General features: G+C 36.9%; 1 protein-coding gene across 1 annotated transcript; it reads left to right on the forward strand.

Annotated features, from left to right (window-relative positions):
• The first annotated feature begins 21,620 nt into the window (after window positions 1–21,620).
• LOC128742793 (m-AAA protease-interacting protein 1, mitochondrial) lies at window positions 21,621–23,863 on the forward strand. The gene is made up of 4 exons (XM_053839251.1): window positions 21,621–22,026; window positions 22,085–22,249; window positions 23,294–23,424; window positions 23,489–23,863. Exons 1-4 carry the CDS (start codon window positions 21,634–21,636, stop codon window positions 23,622–23,624), a joined length of 825 nt encoding a protein of 274 aa, XP_053695226.1. The 5' UTR covers window positions 21,621–21,633; the 3' UTR covers window positions 23,625–23,863.

Here is a 23,863-nt window from a genome sequence, read left to right on the forward strand (position 1 = left end):
CCCGTTCGGACGAAGGCAAATGTGAGAGAAAAGAGACATTTGGTACATAAGCTTCTGACTTTGACTGGAGAGCTGTGGGTGTTATGTGCATGTTGCTGCCACCAACCCACCACCCACTCACGATTATGGGTGGTGGTTTGCTATGCAGCAGTAGCAAAATGGCAAATGGCAACAAAGTAGCAGCAGCAGAGCAAATGTGAAGCTAGATAAATGGATTCGTGCTGCTTATTGGAAGCGCTTCCACGAAAGGGATCGTGTATACTCTGGTGCATGGTTATAGTAGATGGAAGTGATACACTGAAAAATGGAACCGGAAAGGTTTCTAGATGGAAATTGCTTTCATTATCGTTCCTGCTTATGCAAATAACGTTATTTTGGAATTTTGCTCAGTTGACGAATTTGGCAATGAAATCGAGTTAAAGATTTAATAAAATTTCGACTGATTACTAGTACCGATAACTTGAAATTTTGCGAGAGCTTAGTAACAAAAAAGGAAGTCAACTATTTGTCTTTCAAGCAGTGCAAAAACTTTTTTGGCTCAAAAATTTCTTAGTTCTTTCATGACAATTGAATTGTGGAAAAAAATACGTGTAAAATACCACTGTTCAAGATTAAAATTTAATCTTCCTATTTGATATTAACAAAAACCGCAGAGCAAGTCGTTCGCTTCTAATTTAGAAAAAGAAAATCTCTAGGAAAATCAATCTGGTGGTTTTTAAAACTTAAACACACATTTTCAGTAAATTCAAACTCTTTCTACAAATTGTAAATGAAAATTAAAACTATTCGAACTAAATGATATTTAAATGGACGAGTGAATACACTCGAAAAGCAACATTCACAGTGTACGCCAAACACTCTGAATGGCGTAATCTTTATAGATTTTAAATCCTCCTGCCAAGTCGTTTAACTTCTAAAAGGATTTCACCGGCAAAGCCCCAATCTGTGAGGCCTCATAGTCTCTTGGTTTAGAACGAGCATTATATCTGGAACCCCCATCTATCGTAGGACGCGGAGGCACTCTTCCAATTGCCGAGCTACAGAGCAAATGGTGGGTGAACTCTGATACGCTCTTTCCTCTTTCTACGTTTCACACTCGCTGGTGTTTATTTATTATTTCTTCCTCTGGGATACACATGCGAACAGCCAGCCAGAAAGAGCTTCCAGAAGGCCACGCCTCCTCGGCGAGGGGTGGAGTCTACTGCTCTCGCAAATACACATGATTTTGCACTTATGCAAAGGAAATAGGGCTTTTGCTACACACACATGCAAGACATCTGTTGGGCACACATTGCATATTTTCCTATTCGATGCAGCAAAAACATGCTGGATAAAATTATCATTTTTTCTAAAATTATTCATCATTTTAAAGCAATTAATAGTTAAAGTAACCGACAAATGTTCCCTGAAATATATGTTGACTTTTGGTAACTGGGGTTTCGCTGAATTCGCGTTAAATCGGTGTCCCAAATATACTGTTTTTTGATGCAGTATACGACATAGGCCAAGTTGAAAGTAACGGAATATAAAATTGGTTTTAGCATAATAAATTGCTTTCTTAGCCGAAAGCAACTGCTGACAATTGAAATTTGTTTAGTTTTATCCCGCTAACATAGGTCATCGTTACATTTTTGACCATAGCTACCGCGTCTTAGCTTATTGGTTGAAAATATTTTTTTTATTTAGTAAACAAATATATTACCTTGCCATATGTATGAAGCAATTTGTAATTTCTGTTTAAAATGAAGAAAATAAATCATTTAAAAAATTTTGCTCTTCCCAGCCCGTGTGTTTTATATGGAGCTGTCACTTTTGCCTGCCCAACAGATCTCCAATACATATGCACTCTGCAAACACCCTATGCTTCCGTTTGATGAGAAAGAAGAAAGAGACAGCTTGTTGCACGGACACCACTGAAGCAAAAGGGACAACAGCGAACACCAGACAAGTTGATTTTTGCAAGACATTCCATCAGGACAAGCTCAACAGAGCAACTGTGGGGTGGCTGGCGGAGATTCGTCGGTCGACTGATACAAATGAGTATGGTAGAGGAAAGGTCCTACTATCACAATATCTCGCATCGAACGCAAGAGTCAACAGCGAGTGAAATGGATTGGATCCACCGGGTGCCGCCACCGCCGCTGTCGTTGTGTCGTTGGCTAATGGCTGACAGGGTGGTTGGTGAGGCCATTACGGGATGGTGCTTCGGTGTCGGCGCTCTGTGGCATTCGAACAGGACTCAGAATGGGGAGTCACACAGTGACAAAGAGGATGTATTTAACGTTGAATGGTTTAATTTCAGCCATTAGGGTTTTTAGCTTTTTATGTGATGTATTGATTTTTCGGAGCTGAATGATTTGAAATGGTGATGTGGAAATGAAAAGACCAATTCGTATCGCTGGTCACTGGACATGCTTTAGTTAAACCGGAAATAAGCATTTTATCTTTTGAATCTACGTTCGAATTTTTGTTATAATAAGATTATTGCATATAGTGAACATACTATGACTAATGGGCACTTTTGTACATTTTTATTGCTATTGCTACTGCTGCACTTATTTTAGCACAAATTCTATAATGATATAAGCAAAAAAAGTTGACGAAACTAAATCAAAATCGCTGAACATACTCGATGCAAAAGGGCCGCTCTTGTAACTTCGGAATTTTCAAACTTCGTTTCGTATACCTTTTTCCTGAGGCGTATGATTTACATCAATCACTTCTCCCACTTTGTTATAAAATATATCGAAATAATTAGCATACTTTAGGATATTTTAGCGACGTAAAAAGTAATACTCAGTTTAAGTTTATTTTACAAACTGTTTTATCAGTTTAATAAAATTATAGTGACTCATCAATAGTTACTCAATATTCATAGTAACCGCTTCAGAGCAATTTTAAGTTGTAGAAAATACACTGTCGAGTTGAATCACTCAGTTGTAATCTCACATACCATGTCCACAATTTTGTACGAGACTTCAGCTATGATTATATTCGATAGTGCGGGTTACTTTCAGGACATTAGTTTGGTCTAGGTTCAATTGAAACAATTATGCCTGGTCACTTTTTCTGAAATCGAAGTAAACGAAAATTGTTGTCCAGGACGGACAACACGGCTTGTTGTCCAGGACGACTCTCTTTGGTGTCACTTTTTCTCGATTAGGTATTATGATGAAATATAACTGTAATTCAAAAATTTCGCATGGCATGATGCCATTGGCATCGCTCTATTGGTTGGATTTTCCTCACTCATACGAGTACGGAAATTAATGAGAACCAGTGGCAATGCACTAAATACTCTTTCAACCGGAACTTGGCTCAATGGGGTAATAAATAAGGCGTTTGCTACGCTATACAACTCTAAATAACAATGTTATCGATCTACCCAGTCAAAGTCATGTTTTGCCTTTCTACTATATAAATATATAGTATAAAGGTATAGAAATCACTTGGAAAACCGGAAATGGAAAGAAGGTCCTGCGGGCCGAATGTCATATACCATTCGACTCAGTTTCAAAAACTGAGCATTTTCTGTGTGTGTGTATGTATGTGTGTGTGTGTGTGTGTGTGTGTGTGTGTGTGTGTGTGTGTGTGTGTGTATGTGTGTGTGTGTATGTGACGCTTTTAATCTCACTCACTTTTCTCGAAGATGGCTGGACCGATTTTAATGTTCTTAGTGTCAAATGAAAGGTCTAGGTGTCCCATTGGTCGCTATTGAATTTCATACTGATCGGACTTGTAGTTCAAAAGTTATGTATAAAAATACGAAAAATATGGGACTTCATTATCTCATAGGTCTCTTAACCGATTTGAACAAAATTGATTGCATATGAAAGAGGAGCCTTGCAAACCCTTAACTCCCAAATTTCATGACGATTGGACTTGTAGTTTGAAAGTTACATAAAGAAATGTGAAAAAATAGTATTTAAAACATATTTATGTAACATATAAGCATTAATTTAATGAAAAATATCACACATTTTATGATTATTTGAAAATTACTGCTGAGATCTATCAAACGAAACCGAGTTATTGAAAATCGGACGGTTCATTCAAAAGTTATTCAAACTTTAACACTTAAGCACCGTATATTAAACCGTTAAAACGTTTGAAATCAAAACATATCAATCAAATGTTGATTGTATTCAATGTATGGCATGTGTGTGATGTATGTATGTATGTATGTATGTATGTATGTATGTATGTATGTATGTATGTATGTATGTATGTATGTATGTATGTATGTATGTATGTATGTATGTATGTATGTATGTATGTATGTATGTATGTATGTATGTATGTATGTATGTATGTATGTATGTATGTATGTATGTATGTATGTATGTATGTATGTATGTATGTATGTATGTATGTATGTATGTATGTATGTATGTATGTATGTATGTATGTATGTATGTATGTATGTATGTATGTATGTATGTATGTATGTATGTATGTATGTATGTATGTATGTATGTATGTATGTATGTATGTATGTATGTATGTATGTATGTATGTATGTATGTATGTATGTATGTATGTATGTATGTATGTATGTATGTATGTATGTATGTATGTATGTATGTATGTATGTATGTATGTATGTATGTATGTATGTATGTATGTATGTATGTATGTATGTATGTATGTATGTATGTATGTATGTATGTATGTATGTATGTATGTATGTATGTATGTATGTATGTATGTATGTATGTATGTATGTATGTATGTATGTATGTATGTATGTATGTATGTATGTATGTATGTATGTATGTATGTATGTATGTATGTATGTATGTATGTATGTATGTATGTATGTATGTATGTAGTATGTATGTGTGTGTATGTGATGACAATTTGCATTTTTTAAATTTGCAATGAAATTCAAGAAAAGTGAGAAACATGTCAATTGTCTGAAGTTTTTGAAGCCTCTTTGTGGAATACGAACTCTGAAATCAAAGAAAAGAAAAAAAAAACTTCGATACTGATGAAGCCTGCACGTCGTAGGCGAACTACGTATCTGTTGCAAATAAATATTAAATAGTGGGATTCAATTGAAAAGTGTTTTCTTTTCTTTGATTTCAGATTTCAATTGTCATTTTCTTCACTTGCTGTTATTCACAGTTGTACAAGAAAAGCAAAAAGCAAAGAACAGAAGTTAATTTAAGCATGTAGATATAGTGGTATATTGGATTAAAAATACTAGTGAGTTGATTTTTCCAAATAAATTTATACAAATTTCAAGCAAATTTTGCGCATCAATAGATACTCTTTTCAATCAATAGATACTAGAGCTTAGAAATGTTACATGAAAAATAGGAAGTAAACGTTGCACGGTAGTAATTTTGTAAGATTTGTTTTCGTTAGTAACATTTTAAAGGACAGATGTCTTATGTCATGTATCATGTTTTAATAAATAAATCAAAAATGACAAGCACTGGACATCATATCGATCATATTTCCCATTCTCAAGCATGTTTATGGCGCAGCTTTTGCATTATTTTTCGACCTCATCTTGTTTTCCTAACCCTCTAACATTGTAAAAACGATGCGATTAAGCTAATCAAGACTATCTTTTCATGAAAGTACATTCAAAAGAAGCTTAAGTTTTGATTTTCATGCAAAAATAATTATTTGAAGGAGCGCCAGCTAAGAAAAAGTTCAATTTCTCTTTTTCATATCTAATGCTCTATTCAGTTATTTTTTCTAACTCAGATATATTGAAAAATTCAAGCCAAGCAAACTAATAGTAAAATTTTGAGATTAATCATTTTGTTGTCGATATCCTTTTTCTTCAAAAGCGAAGTATAATAATAATTTTTCTGAACTCTTGTTTTTCAAAGATGCTAACTTTTGAACGTATGGTATTAATATCAAAATATCAAAAAATCTGCTATGAACACATATTTCATATTGTCAATTCAAAACAAGTTTCGTATGTGGCTCTGAAGCCCGAAAGTTAAGGCCAACCGATTATAAAAAACTAAACAAGGTGTTCATCAAGCAACATAAATGACGCTTACAAGTATTTACGCACCCAAGGAAAGAAAATATAATTATTCTACGCAATACGTTGTGAATTTTACTGGCAAATAAGGATTTTGAGGAATACGGAACGGATATGTAAAAATATAGACAAGTTAATTATAGATGTTCCTGCGAAATTAAATAATGATTATTGTGGCGGTAGAAAGGCTAGATCACGCCGCTAGGTGGATTAATTCGGATTTTTCTCGAGATTCGACTTCAAGAGCTTTTAATTGCTTTTGATTTTTAATTCTTTTGTTGCATTTGCATCTTGCGTAGTCAAAAATGTGTTACCACCATCGTAAAACCACAGACAAACGGACATAACTCTTGGAAGAAAAATCAACAAAAATTATCGTACCTCACATTTAGATTGAACACTAGCACCATCTATGATCGACATTCCCAAATATCAAATAGCAACATAAATATCCCTCAAAGTAGTAAGTATTCTTTATGGGGAATTCCTCTTCTTTCGTCAAAAAGCGCCACTTTGACCAAAACGGAGGCATTAGCTTAGTTGGGGCTCAAATTTAAAAAGACGGTTTAATCGGTACGAAGAATGGAAAACAAGTGTTATGTCTGTTTGTCTGTGGTAAAACAGTACGTTTGAATATAAAATTGCTATAAGGCCATTACAAATATTTTATAAAGATTTTGTCCTTCCGGTGTTCGGCCACTGAAGGGGGGGGCGAAAAAAAAACAAAGTGAATTTTTTAATCGAGCAGAAAAAACCTGGATTTTAAGAATTTTTATTTAAGGTTTAAACGTGAAAACCGAATCTATTCTTGCTTATAATATATACGTTATTATTTTCTCTGCAAAAATATACGAAAAAAGACAAAAACGAAGGAAATTTTTTTTTTGACGATTTTCGGAAATTCCATTGTTTGAATTTCCATTTCTGTTTCGCGCTAGAAGCGTTAATTCAACTCGGAGACTCATTTTTCGAGTTTATCAGACTGTAGAGCCCACAGACAATTGATTTTATAAAAAGAAATTTGACTCATATCCTACAAATTATTTTTTTGCCCCCCGATTTTTCAAGCCAATTTCCAAGGGGGGGTGACAAAAATTTTAAATATGATTTGCAATGGCCTAAATTGTCTTCCCGTCTTTCATGACATCAAACTCCGCGTCCACGTCAATTTCTTGCACGGTGTTATCTTGTTCCATTAACTGTAGCTGAACTACAGCTGAACAGTTGTCGAACACTAAAATGGCATTAGTCGGAAGTTGAACACTTTTCAAAAAAGACGTCACCCTGGGAACGAACTCCATAAAAAATCAGTCCTTGAACAGCTGACGCATTTTTCGATGACGCACAGTAAACTGGTAGATCATGAACATTTTTCACAGCTGTTGGTTTTTTTGATTTACCAATAGCTATGAGTGGAACCTTGCATGAACCATCAGCGTTGCTGCACGGTACCGTGTCGCATCGAAATCCGTACACCTGAGAACTAGACAATTTGAAATGGTCAATATTATAAAATTATGGTATTGTAATATGCAAATCATCACATTTTCTTTTGACAGTATGTTGCTTATTTTAACTTATTTGGAATCACAGGAAACTCAAATCAATCCAAGTTATAAAAAATCGAGGACAAAATGTACAGCTCTTGATTCAAAATCCATACACTTTTTCATGTCTGATACAAAATCCGTACACCTTTGATTCAAATTCCGTACACCATGTTTAAAATTAAGTAAAGTCCGTATATTTATGAATTTAAATTCGTGTATGCTTGATCTAAATAAGTTATAAGTTAATTGCTAATTTAATTTGTTTTTGTTTATTTGACTGACTGCTTGCTTTTCTCCATAATCGAAGCATTGTGTTTCAGCCTTCTCATCCAAGAGTCATTAACATGCACAGCATCCATACTGGAATCCATGTTTTCGTGTTTAAACCAAATTGTTCAGTTTTGGTCGAAAAGTTAAAATATCAAGTTTGGTGCCAATTTGATTTCACCTCTATCCATGGGATCACCCACCCAGATAACACAAAATCGTAATAGAAAGTTCATAATAAATCGTTTTTATGTCAATTTCACATTGGAATTGTATAATAATTAGAGTATGTCAAATCGAAGTGAACAATAAGTTGTTTTGCAGTCGTGCGTGCCTTCATATACAATTCATGACTGTGAATTATAAAGCAGTATAGACGATTGCAATATTTGATTATATCTTAATCATATATTCAGGAGTATTTAGTTGCGTGTTATAAAAACTACGCAAAAAAGAATTACAAATAATTGTCAAAGCTTTCGCACGTATATCGCCTCCACTTTGGTACATATATGTTCTTATATGGCGTGAAATATAACTTTTTCGTTCAGATATGATTTCGTATATCTCAGTTGCAATCGAGATATACAAACCAAATGGTTTACTGGGCACATTTTGTTAACAAAACCTCGTTTGTGTCGAAACCTTTTACATTCTACTATTGTACAGCTAATTTCCGTGGAACAAGTGCTTGATAAGCTATTGTACAACAAAAATGTTACTCGAAAAATGCCCGCTTTATAAACATTTGTTAAATGAAGTTATATTTAAATATCCTAAATATTTTCTGTATTTCATTTTCAACAATTTCTTAGAGTTTATAGTTGCACTAAAAATTGAACTATCAAGCCACAATTACACATCTTCTAATGAATGGCGATGATTTCGCAATTGGACAATTTTTGCATGACTTGTAGCGCTAGTCAACTTTAACGAGAGATTAGCAGTAATTAACTTTTCGTCGTAGAGCCCTATTTCGGAAGCAGTTGTTGGGCCCAAAAGCGAGGTTCTGTTTATACAAATGTATTCACTGCATTCTTTTTGCCAATCTGAACACAACGAACATAGGGTATCTTGCTGCTTCGTCGTAATTGTCTATTCCCGTCCTATCCAACACAAATTATTAAAAATATCAGCATTTTTATGACACACAATGCAAAACTAGTTATTCCCTAATATTTTAGTTTGTTGTCTATCATACGCGATCAATCAAAGTGAGCTGAGATCTATTTAAATGCTTTTTATCATTAAAGAAGTCCTACCAGTTAAATTTCCTACGTTTTTTCGTGCGGCGAAGAAGAAAATGACAACTAATAATCGTTTTAATTTCCGTCATTCATAAATGGAAGTAACTCATGCAAGGCATTGTCGTTATTCTACAGTCAGGAAAACTTACCTGACCTGCAGAAATTTTTCAGAATAACATTTGTTATGCCGTCCTACACAAATACATGCGCGTTAGCTTCGTAAACATTGCACAGTGGTCCAAACAGCGAAATACGTGATCGTGTGATATCGCGCCGGAACGTGAAGTTTTTCGCAAGTTTTTCGCGCCACCATTTGCCGCCTTGGGAAATATTTAAGCTCAAAGATGTACTATTTTTCACCAAAAAAGCTCAAAATCTCCAAAACTTTAGAGAATAACATATAATAATGTTCTACAGAAACGTTGATTTTACCAAGATAAACAACTTTCTAGAACACTATGAACACGTAAAAATTGACCAGAAGATGTCAGGGTTTAAAAATTGTTTTAAAGGGTTTGTCCACGAATAACGCTTCATCGATAATTTCCATGAAGAGATACAAGTATGGTGTCTTTTACAGAGTTGTTTGTATTGATATTTACTACAACTTTGTAGAAAGTACCAGACCTGTATCTCGAATATACGAGAAAATAAATTTCGTATCTCACTTTTAAGGGAATTAATCACCCAAAGGTTTCTCTCATAAGAAGGGGCTTGTTATACCAAGAAATGTTCCTAAAGACACTACATGCGAAAAACTTCACGTTTCGGCGCAATGTCACACGATCACGTATTTCGCTCTTTGAACCACTGTGCATTGTCGGGATTTTTAGTTCGGACGATGAAAATTTTTGATGGACGGATTCTAAAACGGTACGACGAATTTAAGAAATAAAGTCAGTTGCGTAATTTCAATAATATGCTTTAATAATCGCTTTTCAGTGATTTCAAAGTTCACGGATCGGCAGGCAAGTGTGTTCTTGTCAAATCAGCACAAGTACTTTTGGAGTATTCATTAAATTCATCCAACAAATGATGAAAATTAGAATGGCTTTACTTACTACGGCTATTAGAAATAAACCCTATGTTCATGAACTGAATTTTTGTTTCAAACAAAAAAACTGCTTTTGAAATTTTTAGAATCGATAACGACTAATTTCACCTTATGGCTTGAATCTGGTATGCAGTTGACGAAGTTAGCTTACTGAATGAGCTTGCTCACAACAACGATTAAACTGAAAAAGTTAATGACTATTCTGGGTTATCATTTACAACACTGATTTACGTATGTCAATTTCCACGAAATTGTTGATAGCGCCATTGATTGTGATGCTGATGATTGATTTGAAGTATAATTGTCTTAAAATTAACATGTGGACAGCCAGTTAAAATATCAATTAGCTAACGTCCTCTGCATAGTTCCTTTCAATACTCAAAATACTTTACAGCTATTTTCATATTTGACAGAAATATACTTGAAACTACATAAAGAATTGCAAGCAACTAACTGACGCAAAACATCAAATAAAACGCACAAAAACTATTCTCGGATAAGACAGTCGCTGATTTTCATCGCTTTGAGAATAGCTACGCCACGTCATGTGCACTCACGTGTTCACTGATTTCAAAGCCGCATATTATAGTGTAAACCGCCAAGAGCAATGAAAAGTTCTGGACGGAAACGGCTTTTCGGGTAAGCTTACTAGACTTATTATGGCTACGATGGATGGGATCTAGTGCTGTGTGAGAATCTCGGATGGATTGTCAAACCCATTCGAATCTCGCAAGGGACTTCGACAAGGAGATGGTCTTGTCTGCCTGCTATTTAACAATGAAGGTGTTACAAGACGAGCGGCGATTAAAATGCGAGCCACGATTTTCAAAAAATCCAGTCAATTTATCTGCTTTGCCGACTACGTTTATGCTGTCGGCAGAACATTTGAGGCGGTGGAAGATTAGTACATCAGACTAAAACGCGAAGCAGAGAAGATTGGGTCGAAGATAAATACGTCTAATACGAAATATATGCTGGCGGGTGGGACCGAGCGCGACAGAGCCCAGTTAGGGGATGAGACAAGTTCGTATACCTTGGTTCACTGGCAACAGATGACAGTAATACCAGCCGTAAGATTAAAAGGCGTATTATTAGTGAAAGTCATGCCTACTACGTACTCCACAAACACTTATGGTCGAACAATCAGAGCCTCCCTATAAAGTGCACATTGTACAAAACGCTAATTAGACCGGTTGTCCTCAATGGGCATGAAACGTGCACCCTGCTAGAAGTGAACCTGCGAGCACTCGAACGAGTTTGCGAGTTTTCGAACGGCGGGTGTTAAGAACCATCTTTGGCGTCGTGCATGTATGGAGGCGAAGAATAAACCTCAAACTCGCGCGGGTCTATAGCGAAGCCCATTTCAGAATGCGGCTTAGGCTGGATAAAATGCCGGACAACTATCCTGCATCAAATCCGCTGGGAACAAGATGAAGAAGGGCACACCGAGCGAGGTGGCAAGAGCGAGATCTGGCGAGCGCTGGGTGCCCGCGGAACTGGAGATCAACTGCTATGGACCAAATTGGATGGAGGAATTACGTTACGCAGGCCTTGTCATAAGACGTAAAACCAACTGAGTAAAAACCATGACCTCATCGTTACCTGTGATTATAATTGTTAACCAAATTCACTAATTCTTAATACATTTATAAGGTTTATCCATTGACGGAACTAGGGGGGGGCTAGGGGGGGCTAAGCCCCCCCTAGGAGAGATTTAGCCCCCCCTAGAAAAATTGATTTGGCCGACCAATAAAATGGTCGAAAAAAAATTCTGGGGCTATAGCCCCCCCTAGAAATGAGCGCTAGTTCCGCCAATGGGTTTATCTAGAAGGAATGCGTGTATAGTATTATATATGACACGAAATTGAAAATATTGATATATACTTACTGGAATAAACCTCAGTAATAATTTACATCAACCGAAGCGAGGCACTGCACTAGGCGAAAACAACTAAACCATGCGAAATGGCATCGTCAGACAGGCATTGAAATCATTACTGTTTTGTTATATCTATAATCAGCGGAAGGGCAAATAAATTGCTGTTGAAATGTGAAATAAGTTTCATAAATCCGTACGTCTGGTTTTGACGCGTATATTATTGTCCATCAGCTTCCCGTCAGAGCGGCCCACATCTTTGCCGCCCACCCGTTTTCGTGTTTTCATGCCGAAACCGGCTCAGTCAGCTCGCTCGGCAATAGCGTCCTTTTCATCGCAAATCATTTCTATATTCTATTTACGCTATTATGAGCATTAAAAGTCTGATTTTATTATACCCATCACAATTTTCACGGAACCGTGACGATTTGTGAAGATAAGAGCAGCACGGACGGTAGGCGTGCGCGTGAGTATATCGGGCTAGTTGTTGGCTAGGGGTGTCCAAATGTGACTTGCAATAAGTTGGCACAAAAATATTCCTGCTAGAACTGAATTGAAAAGTATGGCAAACATTTAGATGAAGCATCCCCAGCGCTGCGACTGTTCCTGATGTGCACAAACAAAACCAATTGGTAAACATTGGCCGCAAAACGTGCGTTTTGGGCACACGCGAGTCACTGTCGGTGGTCCCACCCTTCACGTGAATCGAATTCATCGACCCTCGTCCTGTCGGATTGAATTCGATGGATCGAAGCGAAAAAAGTGCAAAATGTGAGCAAGGTGGGCGCAAAATGTGTTCCTGTTTTATTCAGCAGCCGTTTCGGTGAACCGTTCGACAGAGGCAGACCGGGAAATGATAACTTGCAGCAGCGTTATCGCTAATAGAATGAATATTTTACTACGGCATTGCTTGTCACAGCCGATTACTGCCGAATTTGATTTCATATTTTGGGAATAGTTTCAGAAATTGGGAAGTAACTTGTAACATCAACTTATTTATTTTAAATGGGTAATAAAAGAAATTGTTTTAGTTAATACTTAATTTCAAATTATTTTTAATTAAAGTAAAATAAATTTGCACTATACATTTTAATATTTAAGATTGAGTTTTTGAGAATCGATGCGCGGTTTTCGGCGGGATCGCGTCAAACACCGTATCAATTTGTGTTGATCTCAAACTGGTGCATGTCTTTTGGTGAACGAATGTCCTGAGACTTTGTGCACAGAAGGAGCAAATATTTGATGCCATTTTTCGTGGGGATCCCAACAAACATTTTTGCTTAAGAATAGTTTATTCCACTATTGTACAACTAATTCCTGAGGGACAAGTGCTTGTTAAGCTATTATACTAAAAAAAATGTTACTTGGGATTACCTGATTTTATCAGTTATGTTAGCAATCCACTAAAATACGCGTTTTTTGTAATCACTGAATCAGTTTAATATTATGTAAACTAACTTTTATCTTAAAGACTTATATCTTTGAAATTGAGGTCTTTTTTTACAAAAAAAAAGTTATAAGTGATTTTTTATAGTTTTTATTGGTTCTGATTTTTACAACACTTAGTGGGAAATTTTTTCTGCATATTCTATCCTTACACTTTCCGTTGTTAACCGAACATCGAATGCTTTCGAGCCTTGAATCCAAATCCGTACTCCTCCAGCATTCGATAATTCCCCTCTCGATCATTCCTTGACAGAGAGCGTAATTTTATGTTGATTGAATTACCTTAAATGTTACACTCTTTGTGCTTTCCATCGCCATCGCTGTTGTCCCAGTCGGAGGAATGGCAAATTTCACTGCTGCTGGCTGAACTGAAGCGTCAACTTGTCACGCTCTTACCGACGGGATTGCGCTCAATCGCTTAGTGTTCTAGTGCTTCTACCAGTCGAATAAATCCGGAGCAGGATGCTGATACTGCACCACGTACGAACGACTACGATGGCTACGACGACGACGACAACGATGGCACAAATCTTGTCAACTCTAGCAAACTCTTTTAATCCCTTCTAACCCCGTTCACCAGGACCAGAGCCGTCCTCCACCCGGGAAACTTTGAACTCGCAACAAATCAAATCAAAATAAATCAAATCATCGCAGTGCGAAACGAGCATTACGGAAATCGCTTCACTCGCACAGAGATTTCCCGTTCCGCTTGCCTTTCGAAGAATGATGGAAAACTTTTGTGCTTCACTTTTGTCGCCGAACACGTAGAGGAAATTTTGTCATGAAAAGTTTCATTTGTCAATTTGGGGAACGAGATACTGCAAATTCCGCCTGTATCTATGTGTTTCAAGGAAGTGAACTTTAAATTAGAACATAAACGCCAACTGTGCCAATCAAATGGGTACGGGTATTTGAAAGAAAATGCTCGATGAACAGAAATACAAAAATTAAATATATTGATTGAATAATTCTGTAACATCCTCCTCTCGTAGGGCATCGCCCCTCCCCCCTCTTTTGTCAGTCTACCAGTGCTGATTCCGTTGTGTAAAGGAATAGTAGCTTCAGCTGCAGCGCACTTTTCCAACACAGATATCAAATTCGCCTAGGTTTAAACGTCTCGGCGTAAAGAATTTGCAATCTGTTGAGACGATGAACTTTAGTCATGTTTTCTGGCGCACTTCCCTAACACAGACATCAGATTGGACTAGGTTTAATCGCGTTCGAAAGAAATTTGTTGGCACGAGGGGGCTTTGTCACCCTTTCTGAAGTATTTTCCAAGCAAGGACATCAAAATGGTCTAAGTTTAATCGCGGTGTTAAGAAATCTTGTTGAGACAAATAAACTTTGTCACTTGTTTTGGCTTACTTCTCAAGCACAGATATCAAATTGGTATAGGTTTAGATCATCGTAAAGTAGCTTCCAACCAGTGTTGCCACATGTACAGATTTGTCTGGAAAAGTACAGATTTTTCCGAATTTTTTGGTACAGATTCTGTACGGTACAGATAAGAGATTTTTGCCAAAAAGTACAGATAGGTAGATTTTGGTACTGATTTTTGGATGAAAAAGTACAGATGAAAAAGATTTTTCCCCCTTCAAGTACAGATGAATATGTGGTAACACTGCTTCCAACCAATCACGAAGCGAGGATTTCTAGTTGGACAATGCTTCATTATTTTCAATTTTTTAATAGTACGTACTTTGGAATCAATAGGTTTCATTACTGGTGTGGATGCGTAGAAGATTTTCTGATCGATTGGCGTAAAAATATTTAAAATCGATCTGGAAACCGTTAAGTTATTAGTGCTCAAAATGATCCATTTCTCGTGATGCTCGCACTTTTCAATTTTTTGGAATGACACCCTATCGCAAACTTTGCCGTAAGACGTAGTCCTACGTCAAAAATCAATTTTCCAATTCAATTATATTGTGCCAATAGTTGCGCTAATGTTTATTTAATTGATTTTGGTGTTTCCTTGATTGCGCTATTCCATATACTCGCTTGTGCGCGTGTTACTTCATCGAATACGCTGGTATGCGTGGTTTGATCCCCTCTGGGAAGGCTGTGGAAGATCGCCTGTGTGCGATAGTTCCCCGGAAAGGAATTTTTTAGTGTGCGCAATTTGGCAACTTTTACTCGACCACATGTTCCTTGTAGTAAATACCAATGGCGTGGTAGCGTTATGTAATCAAAACTAAAGTATAATACATAAAATGCTCAATAAAGAATATCATCTTAAGTAAATAACGATATATTTAAAGAAAAACATTGCCCAAGCGTTACCTAATCTAAACATTTTATTTGGCAACAAGGCATAGAATGGACACAAATACTTTGACATTTTGCGATATTTCCCGCGACGCGGAGTGACGTTAAGAAAATGATATATGTCATTCTGTGTGCTAGTTTTGAGAACGAAAGACGCGTTGTTCCGTATTCGTTTACGACATTCCTCTATGAGCATTTTGAGTTCCTATGAAAAGGACGGAATACAGTGGAATTTCGAACCAAAGTGCAATTTATTCACATTTTGGTATGAGGATGATGACGAAAATAATGATAGTATTGACGGAAATGATGACGAAAAACATACTAATACTAATGGAAATGATTATTGTAATCAGAAAAATGATAGTAACGACGAAAATGATGGTAATGACGGAAATAGTTAAGGTAATGACGAATATGATGATGCTTTTGACAAAAATTATTATGGTAATGACGAAAATGATATTTATGATGATGAAAATGATGGAAATGATGATGATAATGTCGAAAATAATTACTCACGAAAATGATGGCGATAATGACAAAAATGATGATATTCATGACGGAAATGATAATGATACTAACGGAAATGATTATTGTAATCACGAAAATGATAATGGTAATGACAAAAATAATGAAAGTTAAATGACGGAAATAATGGTAATAAGGGAAATAATCATGGTAATGACGAATACGATGATGGTAATGACAAAAAATGCTCATGGTAATGACGCAAATGATGATAAAAATAACGGAAATGATGGTGATAATGACGAAAATGATCATTGTAATCAAGAAAATGATGGCGGTAAAGACGAAAATGATGATTGTAATGACGGAAATCATGATAAAAATGACGAAAATAATGATAGTAATGACGGAAATGATGATGAGAATCACGAAAATGATTATGCCAATAACGAAAATAGTTATTGTAATCAGGAAAATGAAGACAATAATAACGAAAATGATGATAGTAACGACGAAAATGATCAATATGACGAAACTGATTATGGTAATCACAAAAGTGATGAGGAATGACCAAACAGATTATGGTAATAACGAAAATGATGGTAATGATTGAAATGAAGACTACTCGTATTATCATAAAAATGATTACGGTAACGACGAAAATGATGATGGCGTTGATGAAAATGATGATTATAATTACGAAAAGGATTATAAAAATGACAAAAGTGATGATAATGACGAAACTGAAGATGATCATGACGACAAAAATTATGATGAAAATGATTTTGTATCAAGATAATTTACCAGAAGAGTAGGAGAGGGGGTGAATGTAGGGAACGTCAAAAGTTAAAAGAAATAACGAAAAAATAAATCTAATGAACTCTAAATCATTTGCTTCAGTGTAACTGAAATTGCTTTGCATATGTTGCGAGAATTTGTCATACGAACGGTAAGAGACGAGGAGAGCAATCTTGAATCGCTCAATATGAGAGACTAGCTGACCCGGAAAACTTCGTATTGCCACAAATTAAACTGTGTTGTACATAAATCGTGAATCTCGGATGACCTTTCTCAGAATCTTGAGTTTTGCAAGTTTCTGGGGAGTTCATGGGTGTTTTAATATACAAATTTTCCTCACAGTAAAGTAGAAAACAACTCCTCTCATTGCTTAGCCTGATAAAATAAAGCGGATAGCATTTAAATATTCGTCATAATTACAAACCATTTCACCGAATACCATTTTACGAAAGACCAATTCTCGGTTAACCATAACGCGGAATATAGAATTTCGCAGAATACCATTTCGCGAAAAACCTTACGCGGGATGTACCATTTCACGGAAAATCTTTTCGTAGAAAGTACCATTCGCAGGGGTAACCCAACTGAAGGAAAGTAATAGAGGTCAGTAGATCTAGGAAAATAAATAAACCTAAATAGAGGTGATCTCTACGGGGATCTGCCCCCCGCAGTGGCCGGCGCTTCCTACGGCAGGTCGCCGGCAACACTCGCGGCGCGGCCTGTGGCCGTCTCGAGCTGAATTATGTAATGTTACTTTTGATAGTTTTTGGTGGTCTTGTTATTGATTAATGTTTTATGAAAGAGTCTAAAATTTGTCGAGTTCGATTAGTTCTTGAGTTACGCAAAAATTTCTGTTTTATTTGTATGATAGTCCTTATCCCCCTACCACAGGGGTGAGGAGACTCAAACCATCATTAAAAAATTCCTGCCTCCAAAACCCCCCAAATGCCAAATTTGGTTCCATTTGTTTGATTACTTTTCGAGTTACGAGGAAATTTTTATTTCATTTGTATGGGTGCCCCCCCCCCCTCCTAAAAAGGGAGAGAGGTCCTAATTCATCATAGAAAAAATTCATGCCTCCTAAAACACCCACATGCCAAATATGATTCCATTTGATTCATTAGTTCTCGAATTGTGAGGAAATTTGTATTTCATTTGTATAGGAACCTCCCCATTTTAAAGTGGGGAGAGGTTTCAATTCACCATAGAAAAAATTCTTGTCTCCAAAAACACCCACATGTCAAATTTTATTCCATTTGCTTGATTAGTTCTCGAGTTATGAGGAAATTTGTATTTCATGTGTATGTAAGCCCCCCCTCTCAGAAGGGAGAGGGGTCATTATTCCCCTTCTAAAGAAGGGAGGGGTCTCAATTCACCATAGAAAAAAAAATTGCCTACAAAAACACCCACATGTTAAATTTGGTTCCATTTGCTTGATTAGTTCTCGAGTTATAAGGAAATTTGTATTTCATTTGTATGGGAGCCCCCCCCCTCCTAAAAAGGTAAGGGGTCTCAATTCACCATAGAAAAAATTCTTGTCTTCAAAAACACCCACATGTAAAATTTTGTTCCATTTTCTTGATTAATTCTCGAGTTATGCAGAAATTTGTGTTTCATTTGTATGGGAGCCCCTCCTCTTAGTGGGAGGAGGGGTCTCTAACCATCATAAGAACCTTCCCTGGCCCCAAAAACCCCTATATGCAAAATTTTAGGGCAAAACATATAGGGGTTTTAGGGGCAAACTTTTACACCGATCGGTCCAGTAGTTTTCGATTCTATAAGGAACATTCGGGCAGACAGACAGAAATCCATTTTTATAGGTATCGATTTGTATGGGAGCCCCCCTCTTAGTGGGAGGAGGGATCTCTAACCATTATGAGAACCTTCCCTGGCACCAAAAACCCCTATATGCAAATTTTCACTCCGATCGGTTCAATAGTTTTCGATTCTATAAGGAATATAGAGCAGACAAAAAACCATTTTTATAGGCATAGATTTGTATGGCAGCCCCCCCCCCCTCTTAGTGGGGGAGGGGTCTTTTGCCATCGAGAGAACCTTCCGTAGCCCCAAAAACCCCTATATGCAAATTTTCACGCTGATCGGTTCAGTAGTTTTCGATTCTAAAAGGAACATAGGGACAGACAGATAGACAGACAGAAATCCTTTTTTATAGTTATAGATGAGAGTCACGTATACTGATACGACTGATACTGATACGACTGATACTGATACTGACACATGGCATGATAAAGCTTGCTCTAAAAACAAAGAGTCAGTTTTTGGACGAACGTAGACGTTAACGGACGTTATTGTTTCGTATTCCAGAGGGCTCGGTCGGAGGCAACCGAGACAGACACTACACTCTCTACGGGGCCTAACACAGTGGAAGGTGCGGGGTCGTGCGGTTTTCAGTTCCTAACCTTACAAATGTAGTTTTAGGCAACCATTGAACCAGGCGACTTTATTTTCAAGTGTTATATGATTTAAACTAATATTTTTGGCAAACTAATCTATTTTCAGAGAGTGAAATAAGGCGCTATATCCTTGGTCAATTGCAGCCTGACTCCTGGTCTAAATGCCATTAGTTCATCCCTGAGGGTCCGGAGTATCACTTAACTTTTACTAGCAAAGATATTCCCAACGACAGTAAATAAATCATTATTTATGTATATGGGAAGCGTTTGGTACGGGAGGTCCACGCTTTCTTCCTTCCCCTTGATTTCAAGGAGTTTAATGGAATTAGGTATTTTTCTGGTTCCACTTGATTCCTTGCAATTCTCTTTGCGGTACATGCTGCGCAGTTGGCCTGGCCGTTGATAAGAAAAATGATTGATTCAAGTAATCGTCATTTTCCAGGATGCCTTCAAGAATTGGCTGCGTTAGTGTGAGATTAGATTAGAGAACTGGAAATCGGTCACAGCTTTGCAGTCGAGGACAGAAGGATTGTTATAGCTAATTTGTTTCATTTCAATCCGGATTGGATCTACCGATGATTTACACGATTATCATACGCTCTTAAATGATTCTACCTGTAAACAGGTCGGATTTAGTTAAAGCTACGTTGAAACTACTCAAAATGCCCTTAAAGTGTACAAATTCGAACTTTGGGTAAAAATTTCAACCAATTTTGGCTGCTTGCTACCGATAACTGAATTATTCTCTATGACAAATAACGCACTTTTAAGTTCCTACTACCAATTTTTTGGTTGAAAAACTACCCAAAATCTGAGTTTGTACACTTTAAGGGCATTTTGAGTAGTTTCAACCTAGCTTTAACTAAATCCGACCTATTTACAGGTAGAATCATTTAAGAGTGTACCCTGATTTACACGATTATCACAGTCGAATCTGGCACATGATTTCGCTCAAAGAAAATGAAGTGAAAAAGAAGGGGAAGAAGGAAAAAGAAGTCAAACTCATTAGTAGATCAATCTAAAAGCGACTCTAGTGTCAAATTAACAGTGCAAAATGCGGTACGTTGCATTAAATGATTATCACAGTAGCCTAAGTAGTCACAAAAGGGGCAATATATGTATTATTTATTACGTGATTTTTAAAGCTTCCATGAAACTTCTGCACAAGTGATCTAGATAACTTGCTTGCAAGGTGTCAATAAAATTTAAAGAGGGTGTGCAACATCCAATGTATATTGAAATACTACAGGTATATGATTATGATGATTATCGAGGGATGCATCTAATCTGTAGAAAAGAAATAATAATTATAAAATATGGTAAATATTGTATGGACATTAAACCAAACCAAGTCAATTATAATTGATGAACGCAGCTAAGAAACATTTGGTTATCAAGAAAAACCTATCTTTTCGCAGGTCATTCGTATCAAGGTTTCGAAGTTTATTTTAAATATGTATTTTCAAATACCATCAAAAAATATTGTTAAAACGACGGTATTGGTCACTCTATATCGAATTGGAATCAGTGAAAGCGTCAGGATGCCCGGCGGGCTCTAAATTTGACAACGGGTCCAAATCTGACTGCTGACAATTGAGTGAAACGCAGTGGTGAAGTGCTATTTTATTTTCGCACACACGAGATGTTGGCGGCGAAAACATGTTTGGCTGCGATGGGGTGCAGTATGGGATGCGGACCAAGTAGCTGGCAGGCAGTCATGTTTTCGATGCCAACATGTTAGCGTTAGCGTAAACGAGATATTATATATTCACCACTCTTGACACAAGTTAGCTCTTCAGCTGTCAGTGGGACCCACGACTCCTGAGCAGGGATGCCAGGTGATTTTTTGAAAAGTCTTCACGAATCAAGGAAAAATGTCTTCATTTGTCTTCTTTCGGTTTCCGCTCATTTAAATTGCATGGTGAAGACATGTCTTCACATGTCTTCAAGCGAAGACATTTCACTTTTTTGTAACCAAAATGTCTTCAAAATTAAGACATGTCTTCACTTCTGGCATCTCTGCTCCCCTGCACTGTCTGTCAAAATAGTGTACGGGCCGCTCCACTGACCACCTACCACGGCCGAATGCACCCCGCGAGCCGCAGTTTGCTCATCACTGATCTAATCTGTGCAACTGTTGATAGTCACATACCCGTAGTAGGTATATCAATATACTTTGAACATTGTCAACAACAATCGACTTCGACTTCGACATTTCATAACGAGATTACAATGTTCTCTTATCACCGCACTCAAAAATTAATACAAATTTCGCGATTTGTGCATAGTTTTCCTTGTAAATCAAAACCGGAGTTTCTGTGTTCGGCGTCGTTTGTCGCCAGGTTTAACGCTGATTGTAAGCAAAGAAATAATGAACCATTGTTTCCAGTTGCCAGTTTCATCGGCGTCAACCACCGGCGAAACTATTCCGATATTAGTAAAAATGACACCCCTCCTAAAAAACCGCGCAGCCTTCCGCAGCTGATGGACTTCCCGGAGCTGATATGGCCATCAGTGGTAAAGTCAGTAAAGAACTGGATCATGGTTCACTTCATTATCAGACCGTACTTCGACCGAGAGTTTAATCTTCCGGACTTCATTCGAGGGGCCAAGCAGGCCTTACAGGTTAGCCGGTTTAAAGAATGAACAATGGTAAAGATAAAGCATTGTTTTCTACTTTCAGATAGTTTCAGCATCCTTGGCCGGCGGAGAGCTTAAAAATCTTGAAGGGTTGGTTGACCGAATGGTGTTAAATGATTTGAAAAGTTCAATTGGAAAAATGTCCGTTGCACAGCGTTACGATCTGATGATAAACAAAGAGGACATTTACTTCTCTTTTCCTTACCAGGTAGGTTGCAAATTTATTAGAGATTCTATTGGTCAAACTGCACATACTGTTTAACTTGATAAGGGGCCATCCATATACCACGTGGACAGCTTAGAGGGGGGTGGGGGGTTCGTGAATGTCCACGCTTGTCCACGGAAGGGGGGGAGGAGGTATAGAAAATGCCCACGTGGACAAGCAACATTTTTTGCAATAAATAGAACTTTCATTTATGCCTGTTGATTTAATTAAATATATCAGCATAAACCATTGTTCAATGTTTGTTTATAAGTTCAAATAAAGTTTATTGATCTTTTCATTTCATTTTTATCTTCTAAGATATATTTTTATTTCTTGTAAGAAGGACTAAGCCTGCGTTAGTACTTAAAGATGTTGATTATCTAGCCTAAATGTTCCAGTAATGCAATTTATTACTATATTACAACTGTTTGCATCCTTTTGTAAATGACAAAGCTGCACAGTATAAATAGTTTCACGGAAAATCAAACCTACGAACTTTATCATTTAGGTCGTTTGAAAACCTCTCAAATATAAAAAATAATAATCATTTAAGTCACGATTGCACAGAATGTACAATTTGTAGGCGTATTTGTAAAATAACTTTACAAACCACAAGCTAAGCCAAGCTAAGATACTCTGGTTGGACAGGGGATGAAGCAGATGAAGCGAAGATCAACGGGCTTTCTTACAGTCCTTCATTTTTTTGCAGTGGACAAGATTAGCATACTAGAACTAGATAAATGCATAGTTTAGCTTGGTTTTACGTTAGCTTTTTTCTTATTTTTTAATTACAGAATAACGCAAATTGAAAAACAGAATTGAGTAGAATTTCATATAAGAAAAAAAAATGTCCACGTGGACAAACAAAGGAGGGGGTGGGGGTTGAGTCGATGTCCTTGCTTGTCCATGGAGGGGGAGGGGGGTGTTGAAATTTGGCATTTTTGTGTCCACGTGGTATCTGAATGGCCCTAACGGAGTTTAGCACCCACGTATTACTTTGCGTGTTAGTTTATCATGATAAAAAAAATTCCATTATTTTTTGATCAGGTTGGTGTAATGTTTGATGAAGAGGACGAAGAAAGTCAGAAGCGATTTGTTGAAATCACCATGGTATTCCACGTGCTCAAAGGTTTGAAAGGGATGGTCGAGCGAGGTGAACCTATTCCACTGAATATTGGGTAGGTAACTTTAATGCACTAGTGTAAATTCCTCCGATTTGTAAATTTCTTCTACTTTATACAGAGTGATGCCCGAATACCGAGACAAAATTAGTATCTGCAACTATCGGTTTATCAAAGAGTTTACGAAAGGTGTCGAGTCAGACTGGACGATCAACGTGGTAAATCACTTCAAGCCAAGCGATTTTGTGGATGAATAACGGTTCACCGCTAAAGAATGATATGAACAGATGTTCATCGGTAGTGTGTGCTATCTTGTGTGTTATGAGGATAAAAAATTGAAATCTTTATGAGCTGGTGTATTCAATTAATTTGTGCACTACGTTATTAATATTTGTTTATTGTTTGTCAGGTATGACTAGGTACTATTTTTGACAGGCGTCTATCATTACTGTGATTTTTTGTGTTTTATAACCTACAAGACCAATTTATCGACAAA

Source organism: Sabethes cyaneus, chromosome 3 (assembly GCF_943734655.1).
Source record: "Sabethes cyaneus chromosome 3, idSabCyanKW18_F2, whole genome shotgun sequence".
In the NCBI taxonomy this organism is placed as follows: domain Eukaryota; kingdom Metazoa; phylum Arthropoda; class Insecta; order Diptera; family Culicidae; genus Sabethes; species Sabethes cyaneus.